Source organism: Sorex fumeus, unplaced genomic scaffold, assembly GCF_029834395.1.
Source record: "Sorex fumeus unplaced genomic scaffold, SorFum_2.1 ptg000051l, whole genome shotgun sequence".
NCBI classification, from domain to species: domain Eukaryota; kingdom Metazoa; phylum Chordata; class Mammalia; order Eulipotyphla; family Soricidae; genus Sorex; species Sorex fumeus.
In genome coordinates, this window is record NW_026606108.1 from 11,486,919 (window position 1) to 11,506,569 (window position 19,651).

Sequence of the window (19,651 nt, forward strand, 5' to 3'; positions counted from 1 at the left end):
GCACTGCCTGTCTGAAATCTAACTATCACAACTAGGTGTCAGTGCTACGACCAAGCAGCACAACAAGATAAAGGAGAAACTTTTGAAAGAAAGGAAGAAAGAAGAAAGAAAGAAAGAAAGAAAGAAAGAAAGAAAGAAAGAAAGAGCGAACCTCGGGCCAGAGTGATAGGACAGTGGGTAGGGTACTTATCTTGCATGTAGCTGACCTGAGTTCAATCCCCGACATCCCATATGGTCCCCATGTACTGCCAGGAGTAACTCCTGAGTGCGGGGCCAGGAATAACCTCTGAGTATCACCAGGTGTGCCTCCCCCATGCCCCCTCAAAAAAAAGAACCTTTAGGATTAGTGTTCATATAGGTTCTTCACAAAATTGAGTCACCCAGCTTAGGAAGCTAAAATTTTTCACAGTCACAAGCTGGAGGACCAAGAAAACCCTAATTCAGTGTGAGTCCAAAAGTGTGAAAAGCAGGGGCCATGGTGCAAATGCAAAAGTGCAAGTTCTGATTTGAATCCGATCCAAGAAAGCTGACATCTAAGAACAGAAGGCAGATGCCCCAGCTGAGGCTGAGGACACACTCTCTCTCCCTTCACCTTTGAGCCCTCTGGATCTGGACAATGCTCCACCTGCTCTGGGGAGGGTTATTTACTCACCCATCAGGTTCAGATGCCCAGATATTCAAATCTCTTCTGGAATCAACTTCACAGACACACCTAGAAATGGTATTTACCAAGAGCTGGTTCTCCTTTAGCTGAGGTCAGCTTACACATAAACAACCAGCTGGGCCAGGATGTGGCTCCGCAGATTGGAAAACAGGTCTGTATGCAGGGAGCCCCATTGGATTCCTGCCACGTCATGGTCCTCAGATCATCTCCAAGAGTGACCCCTGAGCACCAAGCTGGGATTAGCCCCTGAACATGACTGAATGTGAGCCAAAAATTGTTTAAAAATTAAACATTATAAATTTACAATTAAAGACTAGTGCACACAGGGGCAGAGAGACGGAACAGGGGTTAAGGCGCTCACCATGAACACAGCCAAATCCTGGTAGATCCCTGACACCCAGGACAATGGAATTTCTGAGAAGTAATAAATCCAATAACACTGAAGCTGACAGAATTTAGGCCTATGCCTGACAAGATCTTCCTGGAGCCAGTGACATACCCTGAAAAGGCTGGACCCCACAGAGACACAAACTCCAGACCAAGGCAACCCGCCTTGGCAACCACCCTAGCAACGAACTCTTACCTAGCTAGAAATCCTTACCTGGGGGGAGGTCGGAGAAACCCTATAAAAGCCACCTTGAACAAAGGAAGGGCGTGCATATGCTGCCTGAGCCCATGTGCTGCTTGTGCCCACATGGCCAAGCACATGTGGTACCCGAGCACACTCATCGCCCACATCTCCCCTCTTGTGATGTGCAGAGGCTCCTTCCACCTTTGGAGAAGCCTGCCTTCTCCCTTGCGTGCGTTACTCTCTCTCTCACTTTCTCTCCCTCCTTCCCCTTCCTAAAAACTCTCCAAATAAAAACTATTTTTACTTCTCTGCTCATCTACTCCTGACATTCCTTTCTGCAAGGAAGACAAGAACCTATAAGCCCTGAGTAAAGCCGAGGACTGACTCTCCTTTCCTGCAAAGAGCAAATCCTCACTCCATCTTGAGTCCTAACCTTACCAGGTCCTGGGGTGGCAGAAGCAGATTGGGAGAAAGGGACTGTCCCTCTCTTCTCTCCGCCTCACAGAAGTCACCCATGGGGTCCCACTGACTTCAATTATGATCCCTGAGTACAGAGCCAGAAGTAATCCCTGAGCACTGCTGGATGTGGCCCCCAAACAAGACAACAACAATCATTTAAAAACGCACAAAGGTACTGAGCACCAAGTTTGCAACAGGTAGCACTGAAGCCCAATGAGGCACCAGTGTTCCTGGAGGAGCTCACAGTGAAGAACTGAAGACAAACAGCAGGCAAGAGTGAAAGACAGCAGGACATTTACAACAGAATTAAGGGCCAGTAGTAATAAAGGGCCAGCGCAGAACGGAAACAGGAAGTGCAGTGGGGAGGTTGGTGCTGTTAGAACAGGACCACAGGGAAGACCAGCTGAGATAAAGAGGTACAGAAGGTGTCACGGTACAAGGGTGGGAGTAACTTTAGGGACAGTCCGTGGTAGAGGAGTGTGGAGAGGTCCAGGTAACTCCATGACAGGCCAGTCTGTCACCTGAGTGGATACAATGCCCCTGAAGTTATCACACTGTCAAGAACGTAATCTACTGCCTGGATCAGCCCCCAGTGAATGGGCCTAAAACAGAGACACTGTGAAGATTAAGACCAAAATTAAAGAGAAAAAGACACGGAGTGAGGGGCCAATAGCCTCGTGGACTAAAAACCCCCACTGTCCTCCATGCACAATTACTGCTTGGAACCAGCAATCACCGAAGGAAAAGAAACACATTCTTTGGTCAAATGTCTAGCTATCCTTTTACACTCCTCAGGGCCTTAGTTTATCAGGACAGGCAACTTTGTAAAGGGCTTTCTCCAGGGAAGATTCTTCTGGGAGAGGGTGCAGAGATAGAGCAGCATTCCTCCTCCAGGTTGAGAGGTCCCATAAACTACCCACCCTGTAGGTCTTCCTCATCCATCTACCGAGTTCCCAACAATCTACTTTTATTAAAGTTTATTTGCATAGTACAAAGAGCCAGCAAAAGCGTCAGCCCGCATTCCACAGAGCTTACCAACTAGAGAGGCAGGCTGGAGCAGATGGATTCCTTGAAGCTATAGGACTGTTTATCCTGAGCGCAGCGTGCAGCGCCAACCCCTCTGTATTGGAGGGGCACTTCAGAGAAGCTTCTAGTTATTTTCAGATTCACTGGAGCTGATAGCATCTAGACTATTGTGTGCATTTCTGATTGACACCTGAGAGGTACTGATTGCAGCCAGGAAAAAAAATCATTAAGCCTCAAGAGAAGGAACCAGGGGGGCTGAAGGGAAAATAGGCTCAAACCTTTACAGAAAGGACAGAAAATTAAAATCTAATTGATAACTAGAGGGTTTCTGTGAATAACAGATAGGGGGGTAACTTTAACTGTCATCTCTGTGTATTTTCTACAGCAAACACTTTTTTTTTTTTGGTAATGAACAAACAACTCTAGACAGGTTTGTTTTCATGAGGAGCTTCTGAATTCTTTTTGAGGGGGGAAGGGGCACAGCCAGGGTGCTCTGTACTCAGGAATCACTCCTGGCAGGTGCCTGGGGACATTATGGGGTATCTTGGAATCAGACCAGCTTGACTAGCCCTTGCAAGGCAAGCACCCAACCCACTGTATTGTCTCTCTAGTTCCAGGCCCTCTAAATTTTAAAATTATGTTTTTAGTTATTTATATTTTTGCTTTTTGGGTCACACCAGGCACTGCTCAGGGGTTAATCCTGGCTCTGCACTCCGTAGTGCTTGGGAGACCATATGGGATGCTGGGAATCGAACCCGGGTCAGCCGCATGCAAGGCAAACACCCTACCTGCTGTCTGTGCTATTGCTCCAGCATCAAAATTATATTTTCTAATATCAAAATTTGACTGACATATGGTGGGGTTGGGGCGGGAGCGGAGTGATAGCACAGCAAGTCGAGTGCTGGCCTTGAGTGCAGCCCACCAAGGTTCTATCCCTGGCATCTCCTATGGTCCCCTGTGCACCACCAGGAGTGATTCCTGAGTGCCCAAACTGGGCCTTTCCCCTGAGAATCGCCAGTGTGGCCAACAAACAAACAGAAAATAGAAAGACTGACGCAGAGATGCAGGGGCCCATGGGTGTCAGACACACAGCATACGAGATAGAAGAGAGCCCATGGAAGGGCCGGGGAAACAAACGCCATTATGGGGAGTTCTGGGTTGGAAACAGCTCATTGGAGCCTCTTGGGCTGTGCCCCATAATCTCTGTTTCAGAAGAGCAGGATATAAAGAGAGCTCTCACATCCTAAGGCCCAGCAGCATCTGGAACATTCTGATCCTCCTAATCCTAGTTCTTGGAAATATTAAAGTTTTAATCTCCACAGCACGCTCTGAGTCTGCTCTGAGGCTAGCCCAGATTGCTGTCTCCGAGGACCCACCGCCTTCAGCCCTCTGACTCAGCTGAGCCCCGAGGCTGGCCTCGGACCTGGTGCCCACCACATAGCTAGTGGCCATCTCAGCCATGGGCGAGGTGACCCCGGAGGAGGTGGAGAAGTTCCTGGACTCGAACATGGGTTTTGCCAAACAGTACTACAATCTGCACTACCGCCCGAAGGTCATCTCCGACCTCCTGGGTGCCAAGGAGGCCGCGGTGGATTTCAGTTACTACCACGCCCTGAGCATCGTGGAGGAGAGCGAGGTCATGTTCGACCTCCTGAGGGACTTTCAGGAGAACTTACAGACCGAGAAGAGCATCTTCAACGTCATGAAGAAGCTGTGCTTCCTGCTGCAGGCGGACCGCATGAGCCTGTTCATGTACCGCGCCCGCAACGGCGTCCCGGAGCTGGCCACGCGGCTCTTCAATGTCCACAGGGACGCGCTTCTGGAGGACTGCCTGGTGGCACCCGATGGTGAGATCGTGTTTCCCCTGGACATGGGCGTGGTGGGCCACGTCGCACACTCTAAAAGGATGGCCAATGTCACCAACACGGAAGAGGTACCCACAGTCGGGAGGTTCTGGGGGGCGGGTGCAGATGCGGGTGCGGAACCTTCTGGCCCCGGCACAGCCAGCGATGACTGCATTTCTGTCATCAGTGTCAGCTTTGACTTACACCGAATTTTGGGAAATTCTTTCAAACTTAGCAGAAATCTAAAGAGTGCAAAGACAACAAACACCTATTTATTTATTTTCAGATTCACAAATGGGTAGCACCTTACCACATTTGTACTCTTGGCATCTCTCTGACCCAGTTCAGAGACAAGCATCACACCCTAGGTATTCGATGCATGAATGTTTCATTTAGTTCTCTGGTGAAAGGTCAAGTGCAGCGATGCTCAGGGTGCTGCTTCCAGAAATTGTTCCTGGTGCTCAGGGGACCATATGGGATGCCTGGGATTGAACCCAGTTCCAGCACTACATATCACTGTCACTGTATCACTGTCATCCCGTCGTTTATTGATTTACTTGAGCTGGCGCCAGTAACGTCTACATTCGTCCCAGCCTTGAGATTTTAGCAGCCTCTCGTCTTTCTCGACAAAACTGCCATATTGGAGGCTCTTTCAGGGTAAGGGGAATGAGACCCATTATTGTTATTGTCTTTGGCATATCGAATATGCCACGGGTAACTTGTTGCCAGGCTCTGTCGTGCAGGTGGGATACTCTCGGTAGCTTGCCGAGCTCTCTGAGAGGTTATATAGATAGATATAGATATAGATATAGATATAGATATAGATATAGATATAGATATAGATATATATTTCCCTCTATGATTTTTTGCCCACTGTCTGAACCCCATCAAATATGGTATGGTAATTATGGAAAATGGGTAGGGAGTATCTTATGATGTGTTGCCTGGCTGCTCCTGGAATGTGTTCACTCATGTGAGGCTCGGCCCGAGTGTGTGGAAAGCGGCCTAGAGCATGGTGGCGGTTGGGTAGTGGATGTCGGCTGCTGGGGCTGGGTTTCTTGGGACAGGGAGGGCTCTCACCCGCCCCCCTCTGGGGTGCCCCGAGTGAAAACAGCCTGGAGTGGAGTCCGGTGGCATGGTTATGGGGGCCTCATACATATTTCTTATATGTGGATAGGTCTCTTCCTTACATCTCCACAGTACAATGATGACTTTCAAAAAATGTCACATTATGGATCCAGAGAGAACATAGTGGGTTCCATCCCCAGCATCCCAGAAGCTTCTCCACGAGTGATCCCTGAGCTCAGTCAGGAGTAAGCCCTGACTACAGCCGAGTATAGCCTCTCTTCTCCCCATGTCACATTGATACAATGCTACGTTTGCTAATAAAGATAGTAAATACATTTAATAAACAGCCCACATCCAATTTTGTCCAGTCATCCCATTTATAACCCACGGAGTACTCCAGTTTGTCTTGTTTCTCCATGTTGTTGGCAGTTGGGAAGGCAGGCCTTGGTGACGTCTAAGCAGTGCCCAGGGGATCCCAGAGGCTACTTCTAGTGATGCTTGGTCAATGTTAGGGCCAACTGATAGACTATCCCAAGGCTCTGGCTGCCTCCAAGGCCATATCCAGGTTCTCAGGGAGCTGGCATATGAGGCTGACATTTTTGAAGGGCCCAAGCCAAATATTCTAAAGAAATTTTCCTCCACTTGGACTTGTCCGATGGATTTTTATGATTAGATTCAGGGTAAGCATTTCTGGCAGGACTATCTCAGAGGTGATGCTTCATTTTTCTTCTATCAAGAAATGTGTGATAGCAATCTATCTTATTACTGAAAATGTTGGGTAAGCACTTGGCACGTGCTTCAAAGAGTCCAGGTTCTGTGGGATTCCATAGGCAGCTATAACAAGATGTTTTTGATTGCCTTGGGAAAGTCACCTAATCACTTCTCCCACTGTCTTTCCTGACCAATTCCTACTCCTCCTTCAGATCTCAGCTCAAAGGTTGTTTCCTTGGAAGAGGCTCCCTACACTCTCCTTCCTGAAAGACTATAAGAAGACCTGAAAGCTAGGGACTATGCCTATTTTGTTCTCTATGTTCTCCCAGACCCAGGATGCAGCAAATATCTGACACAAAGCAGTTGCTTAGTAAACACTTGGCACCAAAGACTTCCAGTCAAATAGTTATGCAATCATTTCCTTACCACCTCTCTGCACCTGACAGAATATTTTCCCTGTGTCAGGGCCTGTGAGGGTCTCCTAGCTGTACAGGCCATCCAGGGTCCAGCATCCCATTATTTCTGGACATCTTGTAAGTTTGTGCTCTGCTTACCCACATCCTTATTTCAGATTAAGATAAAAGAAGAGAAGGGAAGGGACTTCAAAGACGGCCTCTGTTTCCAAATCCCTTATTCTGTGAGTGAGGAGCCTGGTGTTAAGAGAGCTTGAGAAAGTGCTTGCCTAAAGTCTTCAGGATTTACAGAACTGGGACTTCACACCCAACTAACATAAATGATGCAGGACATTGTCTTTTTCCCTTGGGTTCAGTGGCTCTGAGCCAGAGGCATAGGCATGAATTTTTGTTGTACAAGGCTTTCTCTGAAACCCGTGAGGTTGAATCTTCACCATACCCTGATATCCAGAGGAAGGAGGAATTGGGGGATCTGTCAAGAGCCTTTCTGAGACATGTCCAAATGGCTGCAGTCTGTTCCCCCATCAATTTCAACTCCCTCTAGGCTTTCCTTGTAGTCAGCATGGATTGTCACATGATGATATTTTATGATACAATTCTGATATTACCTGTGTAAGGCATGTGAAGCCCAGAGAGTTGGGAAGCTTTCTTGGAACCTGTAGGTAGCACAGAGCAAAATATATTAAAGGGCATTTGACCTGTGCCTCGGCTCTCTACCATTCAGCTAATTCCACACATTCTCCTGAAAATGAGAGCACTGGTTTGGTACCACTTACCAGATTATTTCAAATCATATAGGACAATAATAAGATGTTAAACTGTGAGGGTAGGTCTGGGTATGAACCATGACTGTCACTTTCTGAAACTATGGTCATGACTAAGCTAAGATCATCGTCAAGACATTTAGACTGACTGGGATCATTTCCTGATTTTGAAATGGGGTCAAAATACCTACCTTGCAGTGTTGTGGAATTTTCATTTTGTGTAGAGGCCACATCCAGTGGTGTTCCATCTTCTGACTCTGTGTTCATGGGGTCCTCCTGATTGGGGGAACATAGAATGCCAGGGATCCAATCAGACCTCCACATGCAAAGCATGTGATCAGACCTTTGCACCATCTCCCCAGACTAGCTGTAGAATTTAACAAGAGTTGTTCCCCATCTACTAACATTCTTGTTGCAAGGACCTATTTACTTTTGTAAGGATCCATTCTAAGGGAAGCCCATTACTGGGAATCTGTGAGATTTGGCAAATCTGGTCTTGCCCTCTGGGGAGGGCAACTAACCTAAACCTTCGTTTAGGTTTTCTTTGTGGGAGAAATAGAGAAGAGAGATTTGACACTCCGTGGACTCTGGGGTTAGAGACAGGTTTTAGAAAGGATGTCTGAAAAGATCCTGGACTAACCACTTTCTTGTTTGGAGACCATAGCTTATCTCCCGTTTGGTTCTAGTGTTCGCTCTGGAAGTGATGCCTGTTCTTTCCTGAGAGTTCTTGCGCAGGTCCAGGGTCAGTCCTGGTCAGCAGGCTATGGACATGGTATCTCAATGTGTTGCTTTTCCTGTTCATCCTTGGAAATATTACTCTACTGGGGACTGACAACGATGGGGGGGATGTTGGATGGTACAGAAGGAAGAAGATGGTACAAATTCAGGTCTGGGGTCATCCCCAAACCATGCCATCTTTATGAAAGCTTTGCACTAAAAAATACTTATTTACCAAAAATCCAAATTTAACTAGACGTCCTGCATTTATTTGCTAAGTTTGACAGCTGGAGTTTTTGTGTTTATGTTTGTTTATAAGTAACACCCAGTGGTGCTCAGGGATTACCCCTGGCTCTGTACATAGGGGCTTAGGGGACTATATTGGGAGCTGGGGATCAAAACTGGGTCTGCCGCATGCAAGGCAAGTACCATGGCTGCAGTATTCTCTCTCTGTCCCCTAGTCTGGCAACTCTGTTTCAGTATTTGTGTATTCATTCTTGGGTGTATTGTGTGTGTTCATTTTTATAGGTTGGTTTTTGTCTGGAGACCTCCTCCTCATATAATACCTTGAGGCGATGTTCTCAGCGGTGCTGCCTGCGGCCAAATCTGGGCCTCACTCATGCAAAGCATGTACCCTTTGAGACCTTTGAACCATCTTCCTCACTGCTGTGTGTTCATATTTTATTTTGGGGTGAGGACGGGGGATGGCACAGCCAACAGAGTCATGCTCAGGGCTTACTCCTGACTCTGAACTCCAGGATCAACCCTGGTGGTGGTTAGAGGATTGTAAGGATTGCCACGGATTGAGTCAAGTAGGTCATGTGCAAGTGCCCCACCCACCGAACTATACCTCTGGCCCCTGCATACTCATTCTTAACTTTTTTCTATTGCAGAAGTCCATGAGGCCCTTCCTTATACACAACTGGTCCTCAGCACCTAGTGTCTTGCTTGCAACAGTGTGGATACTCCTTAATATTTACAGGATGAATGACATGAGATGGTCTTTCTTCTTCAATTCTCATGGTACTTATTGGGGGACAGTTTTTCTGTAAGGTGCCCGGACATGTTGCGTACTGGGTCTGGGCAGACATGGGCTGAAGGATGATGGGAAAAAAGCGCCCACAAGCAGCTGATGGCTATTCACTTTATTGCCAAATACACACATCTTTTATAGGGGGTCTTGGTTTACAAGAAGGTCCAATCACATAAAGTTTAGCATTGTTAGCCTTTCACCTTTCCTACTCTGCTTTGCCCCAGTCCAATCCCAATCAAAGGCTAGATGGTGTGGTTTGGATGACATACTAAGCATACGTGACAGTTTCTGTGTCTTTGGTGAATGTGACTAGGTGGTTGAGTGAGGCTCAAGGCCGAACTCCTGGTGCCGACACCCTGTTCTTGCCAACTTTTGCCAAGATACTCCCTTCTTTGGGGCCTCGTTTCAGGACCACTTTGCAAGGTTGGGTTTTATCTGTTCCAGTGCCCATCGCCATGCTCCACAGATATTATAAGTTTCAACATACGATATGTAAGTGCTTTCTATCCCAGCTCCTAAGACACTTAGAATTTTATGGGTGGCAAGTGTTCTTTTCTTTTAATAATGTGATCACTTCTGTGGGCTCCAAAATAATACTTGGTGGTCATCAGAAATACCAAGCTATGATCAGGCACTTGAAATTTCATTCCCCATCTGTCCTTCTCCCAAGAGAAAAGAGACTGAAAAATAAGGTTAATAGTCCATCGTGATATCACCATCTTAAACTTTCTAAAAATACAGAGTTCAGTAAGATTCCAGGTTAGTGAATCTTGCTGAACCCTGTATTTTTAGGAATCTTGTACATCCCTTGCCAAGCAGGCAATGCACACCAACTCATGGGGACGGTAGCATCTGTACTTGGGATCCTTCCAGATATTGTCCCATGCATGTCTTTATCTGACTACTCACCTTATAGTTTTTATTTTACATTCAATGAAGAAACATAAGGAAGTGAACCCACTCTGGATTCTGAGCTATTTTTTACAAATTATTGGCCCCACAAAGGGGTTCCTGGGAACTATAGCTCAGAGTCAGATGGTCAGAAGCACAGGTGATAGATAAACTGAGCTTGGTATTGCCACATGACTTCCCCCAAGCTGCTCACTCGATGTCTGGACTTTATCTATGTGTTTCTTTGGGCTTTGAGCCACACCCAGCAGTGCTCAGGGCTTACTCCTGGCTTGCACTCAGGAGAGTGGGTTGAGATCAAGGAATCACTCTTGGCAAGCATAGGGTCCGGGGACAACTCAGGTCAGCTGCCTGCAAGGCAAGCACCCTACTCTCTCCAGTCCTGATGTCTGGACTTGAAAATAAACAATTTGAGCTAGCATATCAGTTGGAGGGTCTCTGACTCAGTTAGAACAGTTTCTATGCTGACAGTATACAAAGTAGAGGTAGTGCTGTGTCAGCTATTAAGTCCTCTAGGATTTGTGAGGAACTCAGTGGAAAAGAAGGCTCTGCTTGCATTAAATAATGTCACCCTCCGAGGCCAGGTGGGTGACAGGTAATTATGGTGAAAAAGACTGATTTCAGAAAGTGAAAGTCATCCTGTCCCCCCTCTGCCCACCAACACCCTCCTCCCCCTGCCCCACCCCAAGACCAATTCTATTCTCAGGGATTCTCCAGTGTCCTTAGAGTATGACACCGAAAATCCTTCATATCTAATGCCTCTTTTGAGAGTTTGCTTAATCCGATAATGCTGATTTAAGTAGAGCTCTACTGGCTTTTCTTAATTCCTTTACCCTTCACCTGCCTGAGAGAGGTCACTGCCAACATCACAGTGGCCTATTTAATTAATCCTACTCCAAGGGAAGCCATAGAGGTGGATTTTATACTCTGCATTTTTGAATCACTGGAAAATTCTGCACATTCAGTTCTAGATTTGTTCTCAGGTTTGATTCCCAGCAGGAACTATGTCTCGTCTGGTTTATGTCCCAAGTAATACTGGTTTTCGGGAACCCCCATGATTCTGTCAGGAGGCAGAAAGGTAGATTATTTAAGTGTCAGACAACAATTCAGGGTCTCTCTCCTTTTCCTGATCACGTAAGCCACCCGATCCTCTCCTCGCAGGCAGTTTTGGCATTTATACGTTTTCTGGAGGGTGCACACCTGAGTCCCACAGGTCTGAACCAAATTGCATGTTCTGTGTTACTATTATTAATTTATCTGTGGGTAGACCAGGATCTTATTCTCCCTGAGTCCCTGGCACAGGGCTGACATATAACACTGCTTCCTTTAAGATCTATAGCCTTACACGTAGTACAATATTCGAGAAATGGAAACAACCCAAATGCTCAATTACTGATGAAGAGATCAAAAAGTTGTGACATATATACACAATGGAATACTATGCATCTCCAAGATAGAACAAAATTATGCCATTTGCTCCCTGAAAGTCGAGAATATCATGCTGATTGAAGTAAGTCAGAAGGAAAGGAATAGACACAGAATGATCTCTTGTATGTGGGACCTAAAGATACACAGAAAGGTAACAACAAAGGCAGAATCATGATCCAGTGAGATAGTTGATCCCACAACTGAGCTTGTAGGGGGTGTTTGAAAGGAAGGAACAATGGGGTCCTTGGAGGAAGAAGGTGGGTACTCTAGTGATGGGTGTGGTGTTGGAATTCCATACACGGAAAACCAACCTTAAGAATATTTTAAATCAGGGCAGGAGCGATAGCACAGAGGGTAGGGCATTTGCTTTGCACTCAGCCAAACCAGATGCGATTCCCAGCATCCCATATGGTCCCCTGAGCACCGTCGACACTGTCCTCCTGTTGTTCATCAATTTGTTCTAGTGGGCCCAATAACGTCTCCATTTTGAGACTTGTTACTAAGTTGGCATATTGAATATGTCACGGGTAGTTTGCCAGGCTTTGCCATGCAGGCGAGATACTCTTGGTAGCTTGCCAGGCTCTCTGAGAGGGGCAGAGGAATCGAACCCACCTTGGCCGGGCTGGCTGCGCACAAGGCAAATGCCCTACCACTGTGCTATTGCTCCCGCCCCCCCACCCCCACCCAAGCACTACCAGGAGTAATTCCTGAGTGCAGGGCCAGGAATAATCCCTGTGCATCACTGGGTGTGACCCCCCCCCCCCCAAAGAGAATATTTTAAATCACAGACGCAATCAATAAATATAAAATAAAACATCTGTGGCTTGAGACAGCCATGGCTTGACTGTGTTATGCTAGAACTGGATGGCTTAAACACCTGGATGGAACTCATTCTGTTGTTCAATTTCCTGAGCCCAGTCTAGCCCATTCTAACCTCCCAGGATCCCTGAAAGGTGCCGCTGGATGCAGGTTCTTAGGTTCTGGGGTCAGTAACGGGTTACATTAACCTTCCTGAGAGTCTGTTTCCCTGTGTAAGGTGGGCTGCCCCCTAGTCTCCATCTCATAGGGTTCTGGAAGAATTTAAGTATGGAGTACCCACTAACAGTTGTGATTATTATATCAAGGTCTTTTCTGCACTCACGTTTCTTTGGGGATCTCATCATCATATCTATGAAGCTTTCTCTGACTCTTCCCAGACAAAGCCAACACACCTGTGCCCTGTCTTCGGGTTCATGGGCCTTTGCAGGCTTTTCTCCTTCTGGATCCTTAGCAGACTCTATCTCAGAGTTCCTTCTGCTGGCTTTTGGGGAATTCTCTGGAATAAATCTCTGATTGCCTTGCTCCTGCTGAAGGAGAGTGGGTTGAGAAAATCAGTTTGTTGTCAACCAAAGGATAGCACCCCCCTTACCTTCCCCTACCCTGGACGTCTGATATTCTAGGCTGTTGTGTTCTCTTTGCTTCTCTTTCCACCATGTCTGTCTCACTGTCCTTCAGGATGAGCATTTCTGTGACTTCGTGGACAACCTCACAGAGTATCACACCAAAAACATCTTGGCTTCCCCCATAATGAACGGCAAGGATGTGGTGGCTGTCCTCATGGCGGTGAACAAGGTGGATGGGCCGCACTTCACCAAGAGTGATGAGGAGGTAAGGATGTGAGGATGGACATGCAAATGTTTTTCTCCCAGTTCATGAAGTCCCCTGTGTCTTGCTTTTTTGGCCTGTCCTCAGTTTCCCCATCTGTACCACAGGGTTTAGTCTGATGCTGTCATAGAGAGGTCGGGTAGAATGGTGGTTAAGAAGCTAGGAATCAAAGGATGATTTTTCTGACAACATCTACATGTTGAACTTGGACAGTTCACTTCCTTTATCTGACTTCCATTTTCTCCTTTGGGAAATAATGGGGATGCTTTTTTTGCTTGTTTTTTTGTTTTTTTGGTCACACCTGGCAATGCTTGGGTAACTTTTGACTCTACATTCAGAAATTACTCTGGGCAAGCACCCTACCTGCTGTACTCTCTCTAGATCCAGGAAATGGGAATGATTTTATTTCATTGATTTTGGTCTGGGGGCCACACCTGGCCCTGCTCAGAGGCTACTCCCAGCTCTGTGCTCAGCGGTTGCAGTGCCAGAGATCATATTTGGACCTGCTGCACACAAAGCACACACTCCAGCCTATTGAGTGCTCTCTCTCTCTCTCTCTCTCTCTCTGGCCCTAAAATTTGAATGATTTTAAAGTATCCACTTCATGGTCTACTTATGATAATTAGCTAGACAAGATACATAAAGGTTTGCAAACTCAGTGAACCTTTGTACCCTCTTATCAACATTGGTATTTTGTATATGCGAGTGTTCACTCTGATAATGCAGCATTTTATGAATCAGTATTCTGCAGTCCACCTGCTTCCAATGAAGCTATTTTTTTGGAGAATAAGTAAGCACTTTGTTTTGTTTTGTTTTAGGGCCATATCCAGCTGTGCTCAGCACTTAGAGATCACTGCGGGCCAACTCAGGGAACCATATGGGGTGCTGGGGATCTAACTCAGGTCATTTGTGTGCATCTTACCTACTTTACTATCTCTCTGAAAACACATTTATTTATTCATGTGATGGTGCAAAACATAAATGTTGACATAGATTCGCAGGTAGTTCCCACCCCATTTGCTTGTTGTTAAGATGACCAGGGTCACCACACACTCACACACACACACACACACACTGGGTTGGGTGGCCACATGCTCAGCCACAGTGCTCTCCAGGGCTCAAACACTCGAGCTGTGGTGCTGTACACATGCTCACAGAGGCTACTCTTTTTTGCCGCACAGGAGCGATAGCACAGCGGGTAGGGCGTTTGCCTTGCACGCGGCCAACATGGCCGACCCAAGTTCGATTCCTCCGCCCCTCTCGGAGAGCCCGGCAAGCTACCGAGAGTATTCGAAATGCCAGACACAGTAACAACAAAGTCTCCAATGGAGACGTTACTGGGACCGCTGGAGCAAATCGATGATCAACGGGAGGGCCTTTTTATACATGCACCTGGCTGTGTGCAAGAGACATTGTATCCTGTTGCTGTTCCTGTGTTTCCAGAACACAGGGTTGTGAGGGAGGTATGTGGCGTGTGGGCTGCATGGAGGATGGAGCTCTCATGGCAGACACTTATTCTACTCAATCATCCCTGGGCCACTAGTCACCTTTTCCGCTCACAACTTTTACAACTCAACTGGTGAATACAGAAGTTTGTAACGCTATAGTCCCTCAATGGTGTGTTCCAAAAATCTGTTTCAAGTCATTTTTCCTTTTCTACTGATATTTTCATGATGTTTGATGAGTGAGATCCACAGAAAGATGAATCTCGAGGCCCAAGAGCAGCCCAACTTTGAGACAATCCGGTTTGTCATGTGTCATGATGCAGACAGTTGCTCAAGGCCCTGGAGGGGTCAGTCTATTTGGGTTGCAGCAACAGCCAGCCAGGTGGCTAGACCATGCTCTGCTGAAGCTTTTAAAACACTTATCCTGTGGTCCAGAGAAAGGCTCCCATTTACCTCTAGGTGTGCCTACCCCCATTTCTAGAAAAAAAAGGGCAAACAGACAAACAAACAACTCAGACATTTAGTGATGGAACAAGTGACTAGAGAAAGAGCTTCTCCTTCTCATCAATTTTCTCTCTGGTGATCTGATTTTCAGATTCTTCTCAAATACCTCAATTTTGCAAATCTGATCATGAAGGTGTATCACCTGAGTTACTTACACAACTGTGAGACTCGACGTGGCCAGGTAAGGGTCTAGACTCACAGACTGAACATGCCCTTTCATTGAATCAAGGATGGGACTGGACTGTGAGTGGTCATGGAAGCATTCAGAAGTCAAAGTTTCTGCCTTGCCTCCCTGGTCTTATGACAGTGGGGCTTGTAAAGATCAGCTCAGAGGCATTTCAGGAACCAATTTTCAAGTCAGGCAGCTGGTTTGAATCCTTGCTAAGGCATTTACTAGCTCTAAGACCCTAGGTAAGTAATTTTACTTTCCAACTTTTAAATGTCTCCTCTTGAAAATAATTATGGTTTTAAATTATTATTATTAGTCACGGTCACAGTCCTCCCGTTGTTCATCGATTTGCTGGAGCGAGCCCAGTAACGTCTCCATCATGAGACTTGTTGTTACTGTGTTTGGCATATCGACTATGACATGGGTAGCTTGCCAGGCTCTGCCGTGCAAGCGAGATACTCTCGGTAGCTTGCCGGGCTCTCCGAGAGGGGCAGAGGAATCAAACTCAGGTCGGCCATGTTGGCTGCTTGTAAGGCAAACGTCCAACCGCTGTGCTATCGCTCCAGCCCATTATTATTATTATTTGTATTATTCCAAATTATAATTCCTAAATTATTATCCAAAGACTATAATCAATAGCAAAAGAGATAATGTAGGTCTAAAATTTGTGCTCAATGTTGGCTGCTGTTGTTCTTATCAATAACCTGTGAGATCAAAGAAATGAAAATAATTAGGCCCAATATAAACTGCACCATTCTCTGAACCTCAATTGTCTTTTGTTCTTGAAGTGGCACACCTGCTGATGCTCAGGGGTTACTCCTGGCTCTGCATTCAGCAATTACTCATGACAATGCTTGGGGGACCATATGGGATGCCAAGGATTAAACCCTGGTTAGCCATGTTTAAGGCAATCGGCCTACCCACTGTACTACTCTCCAGTCCCTAAACTTCATTTTCTCTCCATACATATAAAATAGAGATAATGGTCCTTCCTCCCCTGGGATTTTATTAGGCTTTAATAAAATAAACTCTAGAGAAGCTTTTGTTTTTGTTTTTGTTCTGTTTTTGCAGCCACACCCAGCCATGCTCAGGGGCTACTCCTGGCTCTGCACTCAGGAATTACTCCTGGCAGTGCTTGGGGAACGCTATAGAATGAATGCTGGTGATCAAACCTAGGTCATCCGCATGCGAGGCAAACACCTTTCCCGCTGTACTATCACTCTTGCCCCTAGAGAAGCTTTAAGAGTTGCTATTGTTATCTACTATGATGAGATTCTGTTCTGGTCTCAATCCTTTGGCCGCGTATTTGTATTTTTTCAGATACTGCTATGGTCTGGAAGCAAAGTCTTTGAAGAGCTCACAGACATCGAGAGACAATTCCACAAAGCCCTATACACAGTCCGAGCCTTCCTCAACTGTGACAGATACTCAGTGGGGCTCTTAGACATGACCAAGCAGAAGGTGAGAACTAGAGGGTTGGGTGATTCAAAGAACACAGGTAGGGCATTTGCCTAACATGCAGAGCAACCCGGAGTCTATCCTCAGCATCCCAAATGGTCCCCCAAGCCCTGCTGGGCGTGCATCAAGTTTTCCCCTCACATGAGCCTTCATTTCTATTGACTCCGGAAGATATAGGCTATTTTTACTCACCTGTAGTCTAGGTTGACTTTTCCCTTTACTATCGATGCTCCTTCCTTTCATATGAAACACCTGGAAAGTGTTTCCCAGCCACCACATTCTCTCCCTTCTCTACCAGTCTTTTTCCAGTGTGGCTAATGTTTGGAGTCTGGGCTCAGTCCATCATCTGTTTAGTATGTTCTTAAAAGGTTGACCTATGTTGCCTTTTGCCCTCTGCTACTTTTGAACTAAGTCAGATTTAAGTGGGAATATGCAGAATAGGTATCCCTGATCCTAAAAGAACAACTCAGCATCCAAAGGGGTTGTTGGCTGCCTGTGCACACTAGGAGCCAGACTGACAGATCTTTAAGCTCCTACTGGCATTATTCACATTATGAGAAAAGTCAACCAAAGCTAGTGTTCTGTGATGTTTACTTTAAAACAATATTTTTTTTGCTTTTTATTTTTTTGGGGGGACATACGCCACTCAGCAATGATTAGGGGTATCTCCTGGCTCTGCACTCAGGAATTACTCCTAATGTTGCACATGGGATGTGAGGGATGAAACCCAGTTTGGCCACAAGTACTCTACCTGCTGTACTAGCACTCTGGTCCCTATAAAAGTAAAGATTTTTTGCAACCTTCACATTCAGTTACATGACCCACACATGGACTTATGATTCACAGTTTAAGAAGCTAGGGTTCAGGAACCAGAAAGATAGCACAAGGTTAAGGCACTTGCCTTGCACATGGCTGACCTTGGCTTGATAGCTGGCACCACATATAGAACCCTGGGAACCACCAGAAGTGGCCCGGGAGTACCACTGTTAGATCAAAATTCTCACCCTTAATGTAAGAGAAAGGAAGGAAGAAAGGAAGGGGGAATGTCTAGGGGCTAGAAAAATAGTTCCATGGGTCAAATTCATGCTTTGCAAGTAGGAGAGAGACCTGGGTTCGATCCCTGACTCTGCATAGTCCCCCAGCACAACTAGAATCAACCCTAGACCGTAGACCCAGAAGTTACCTGTGACTATTGCTGGGAGTGACCCACACATACATACTCTCCAAAAGAAGCTTGAGGCTAGAGAAATCCTTTTCCGGATCATTTTCTGTGTTGTGTTAAACATAGGATCACATTATTATGGGTCAGGACAGGTATATGCCTCATCACCACATTTTTCAGTCACCAATGTATCATGGGCATTTTACAGAATTTTTATATTTATTTCCCAGGTTCCCTTCCCTGTCTTGTTGTTGCTGCTGCAACAATGACCAGGGTTGCACACTTTAATTTGGGGACTCGGGCTCTTGGTTGGGGTGCACAGGACTTTGCACACTGTGTTGTGGCACCAGAGATCACAAATGGCAGTGCCACCTGGAGCACACTCAGCAAACACGTGGGGTGGTATCTGAGGATTGAACTCACGACCTCACACTTACAAGACAGGGGCTCTACTGCTGAACTATCCTGGACCCTTTTTTAAAAAATATTTTTAAAATTTTCATAAAGTTGTTCATAATAATGGATTACATTCAATATTTCATCACCAGTCCCACCACCATGACACCTTCCCACCACCATTGTTTCAAATTTCCCACCACCACTCAAACCTGTCAAACAGATGCATGCTAGATAATTTATTTGTATTGCTCACTATGAATAACATAGGATGTGCCTGCTCCTAGAAATCTAAAATTTTAGATAATTAGGGTCTGGAGAAATCTCTGCAGCGAGCTGCTCGGTTCCGAGATTCTTTTGTATGTCTCTGGGTCTTGGCCATTAAAGAGCTAAGTAGTCACCGAAGGCAACTCTGGGCATGACATCCAGGGTCCCATGGGGGCGGGAAGACCAGAAGGACCATCCCATCCCCTATCCCATGAGGCTTGGAATTTGCTGTCACTAATCTTGAGTACCTGGGCTTTTCATTGGGTTCTGGAAGATGGCAGCCGTTGGGATTTCTAGGGGACAGGTGGAGTTGTGGGCTCTTTAAACACGAAATCAATCCATACACATTTGTCACAATACTTAGCACAAGTAACATAGTAAGTCCCCTCTCATAAGACACTTAGGTCTTGCCTTAATTAGAAATGCTACTGCAAAGGAAACACATGAGTTAACCCTTGATCGTGTGTTTATTGTTTCCCTAAGGTCAAAGTCTTAACCTTGACATAGGATTTTCCCTCTCAGGTCCTGGAATTTGAGGAGCATGTGGGTGCTTCAAGCAGGTCCTATTGTTTTGATTAATGATTAGACAGAGTTGGATGTTCTATGTCTTAGAACAGGCTTGATTGACATCCTTTAACCCTCAAGAGTCTTGCAGCCCTTCCCAGCTTAGGTTTCTGTGAACTCTTCCCACCTTCAACATCTCTGTGGTAGATGATTCATGGAGGTTGCTCATGTTTTCTTAATCTTTTCTTGATCCATTTCCAAGTCCACTAACCATTACTTTTTCTCACTCCTAGGAGTTTTTTGATGTGTGGCCAGTCTTGATGGGTGAGGTGCCACCGTATTCAGGTCCCAGGACTCCAGATGGAAGGGTAGGTCTATCTCTAATCTGTTGGATTTGAACAACTGTCTGATGGAATGGGAACCAAGGCCCTGGTGGGCCCTGTAGAAAGTGTTTCTTTATCACTTAGATATATATCTGCTTGGGTTGAGCTTTTT

The 19,651-nt window shown here is 46.1% G+C and overlaps 1 protein-coding gene across 2 annotated transcripts in view; it reads left to right on the top strand.

The window, feature by feature from the left end:
- The first annotated feature begins 4,179 nt into the window (after positions 1 to 4,179).
- The window catches only part of PDE6A (phosphodiesterase 6A), a 66,749-nt gene continuing 51,277 nt past the window's right edge, over positions 4,180 to 19,651 (top strand). The window contains exons 1-5 of one of the 2 annotated variants that reach the window (XM_056124597.1): positions 4,180 to 4,653; positions 13,102 to 13,254; positions 15,292 to 15,381; positions 16,690 to 16,830; positions 19,450 to 19,524. In XM_056124597.1, coding sequence (XP_055980572.1) covers positions 4,180 to 4,653; positions 13,102 to 13,254; positions 15,292 to 15,381; positions 16,690 to 16,830; positions 19,450 to 19,524 — 933 coding nt within the window. The remainder of the gene's footprint in view (positions 4,654 to 13,101; positions 13,255 to 15,291; positions 15,382 to 16,689; positions 16,831 to 19,449; positions 19,525 to 19,651) is intronic. The other variant, XM_056124598.1, reaches the window with a different exon arrangement.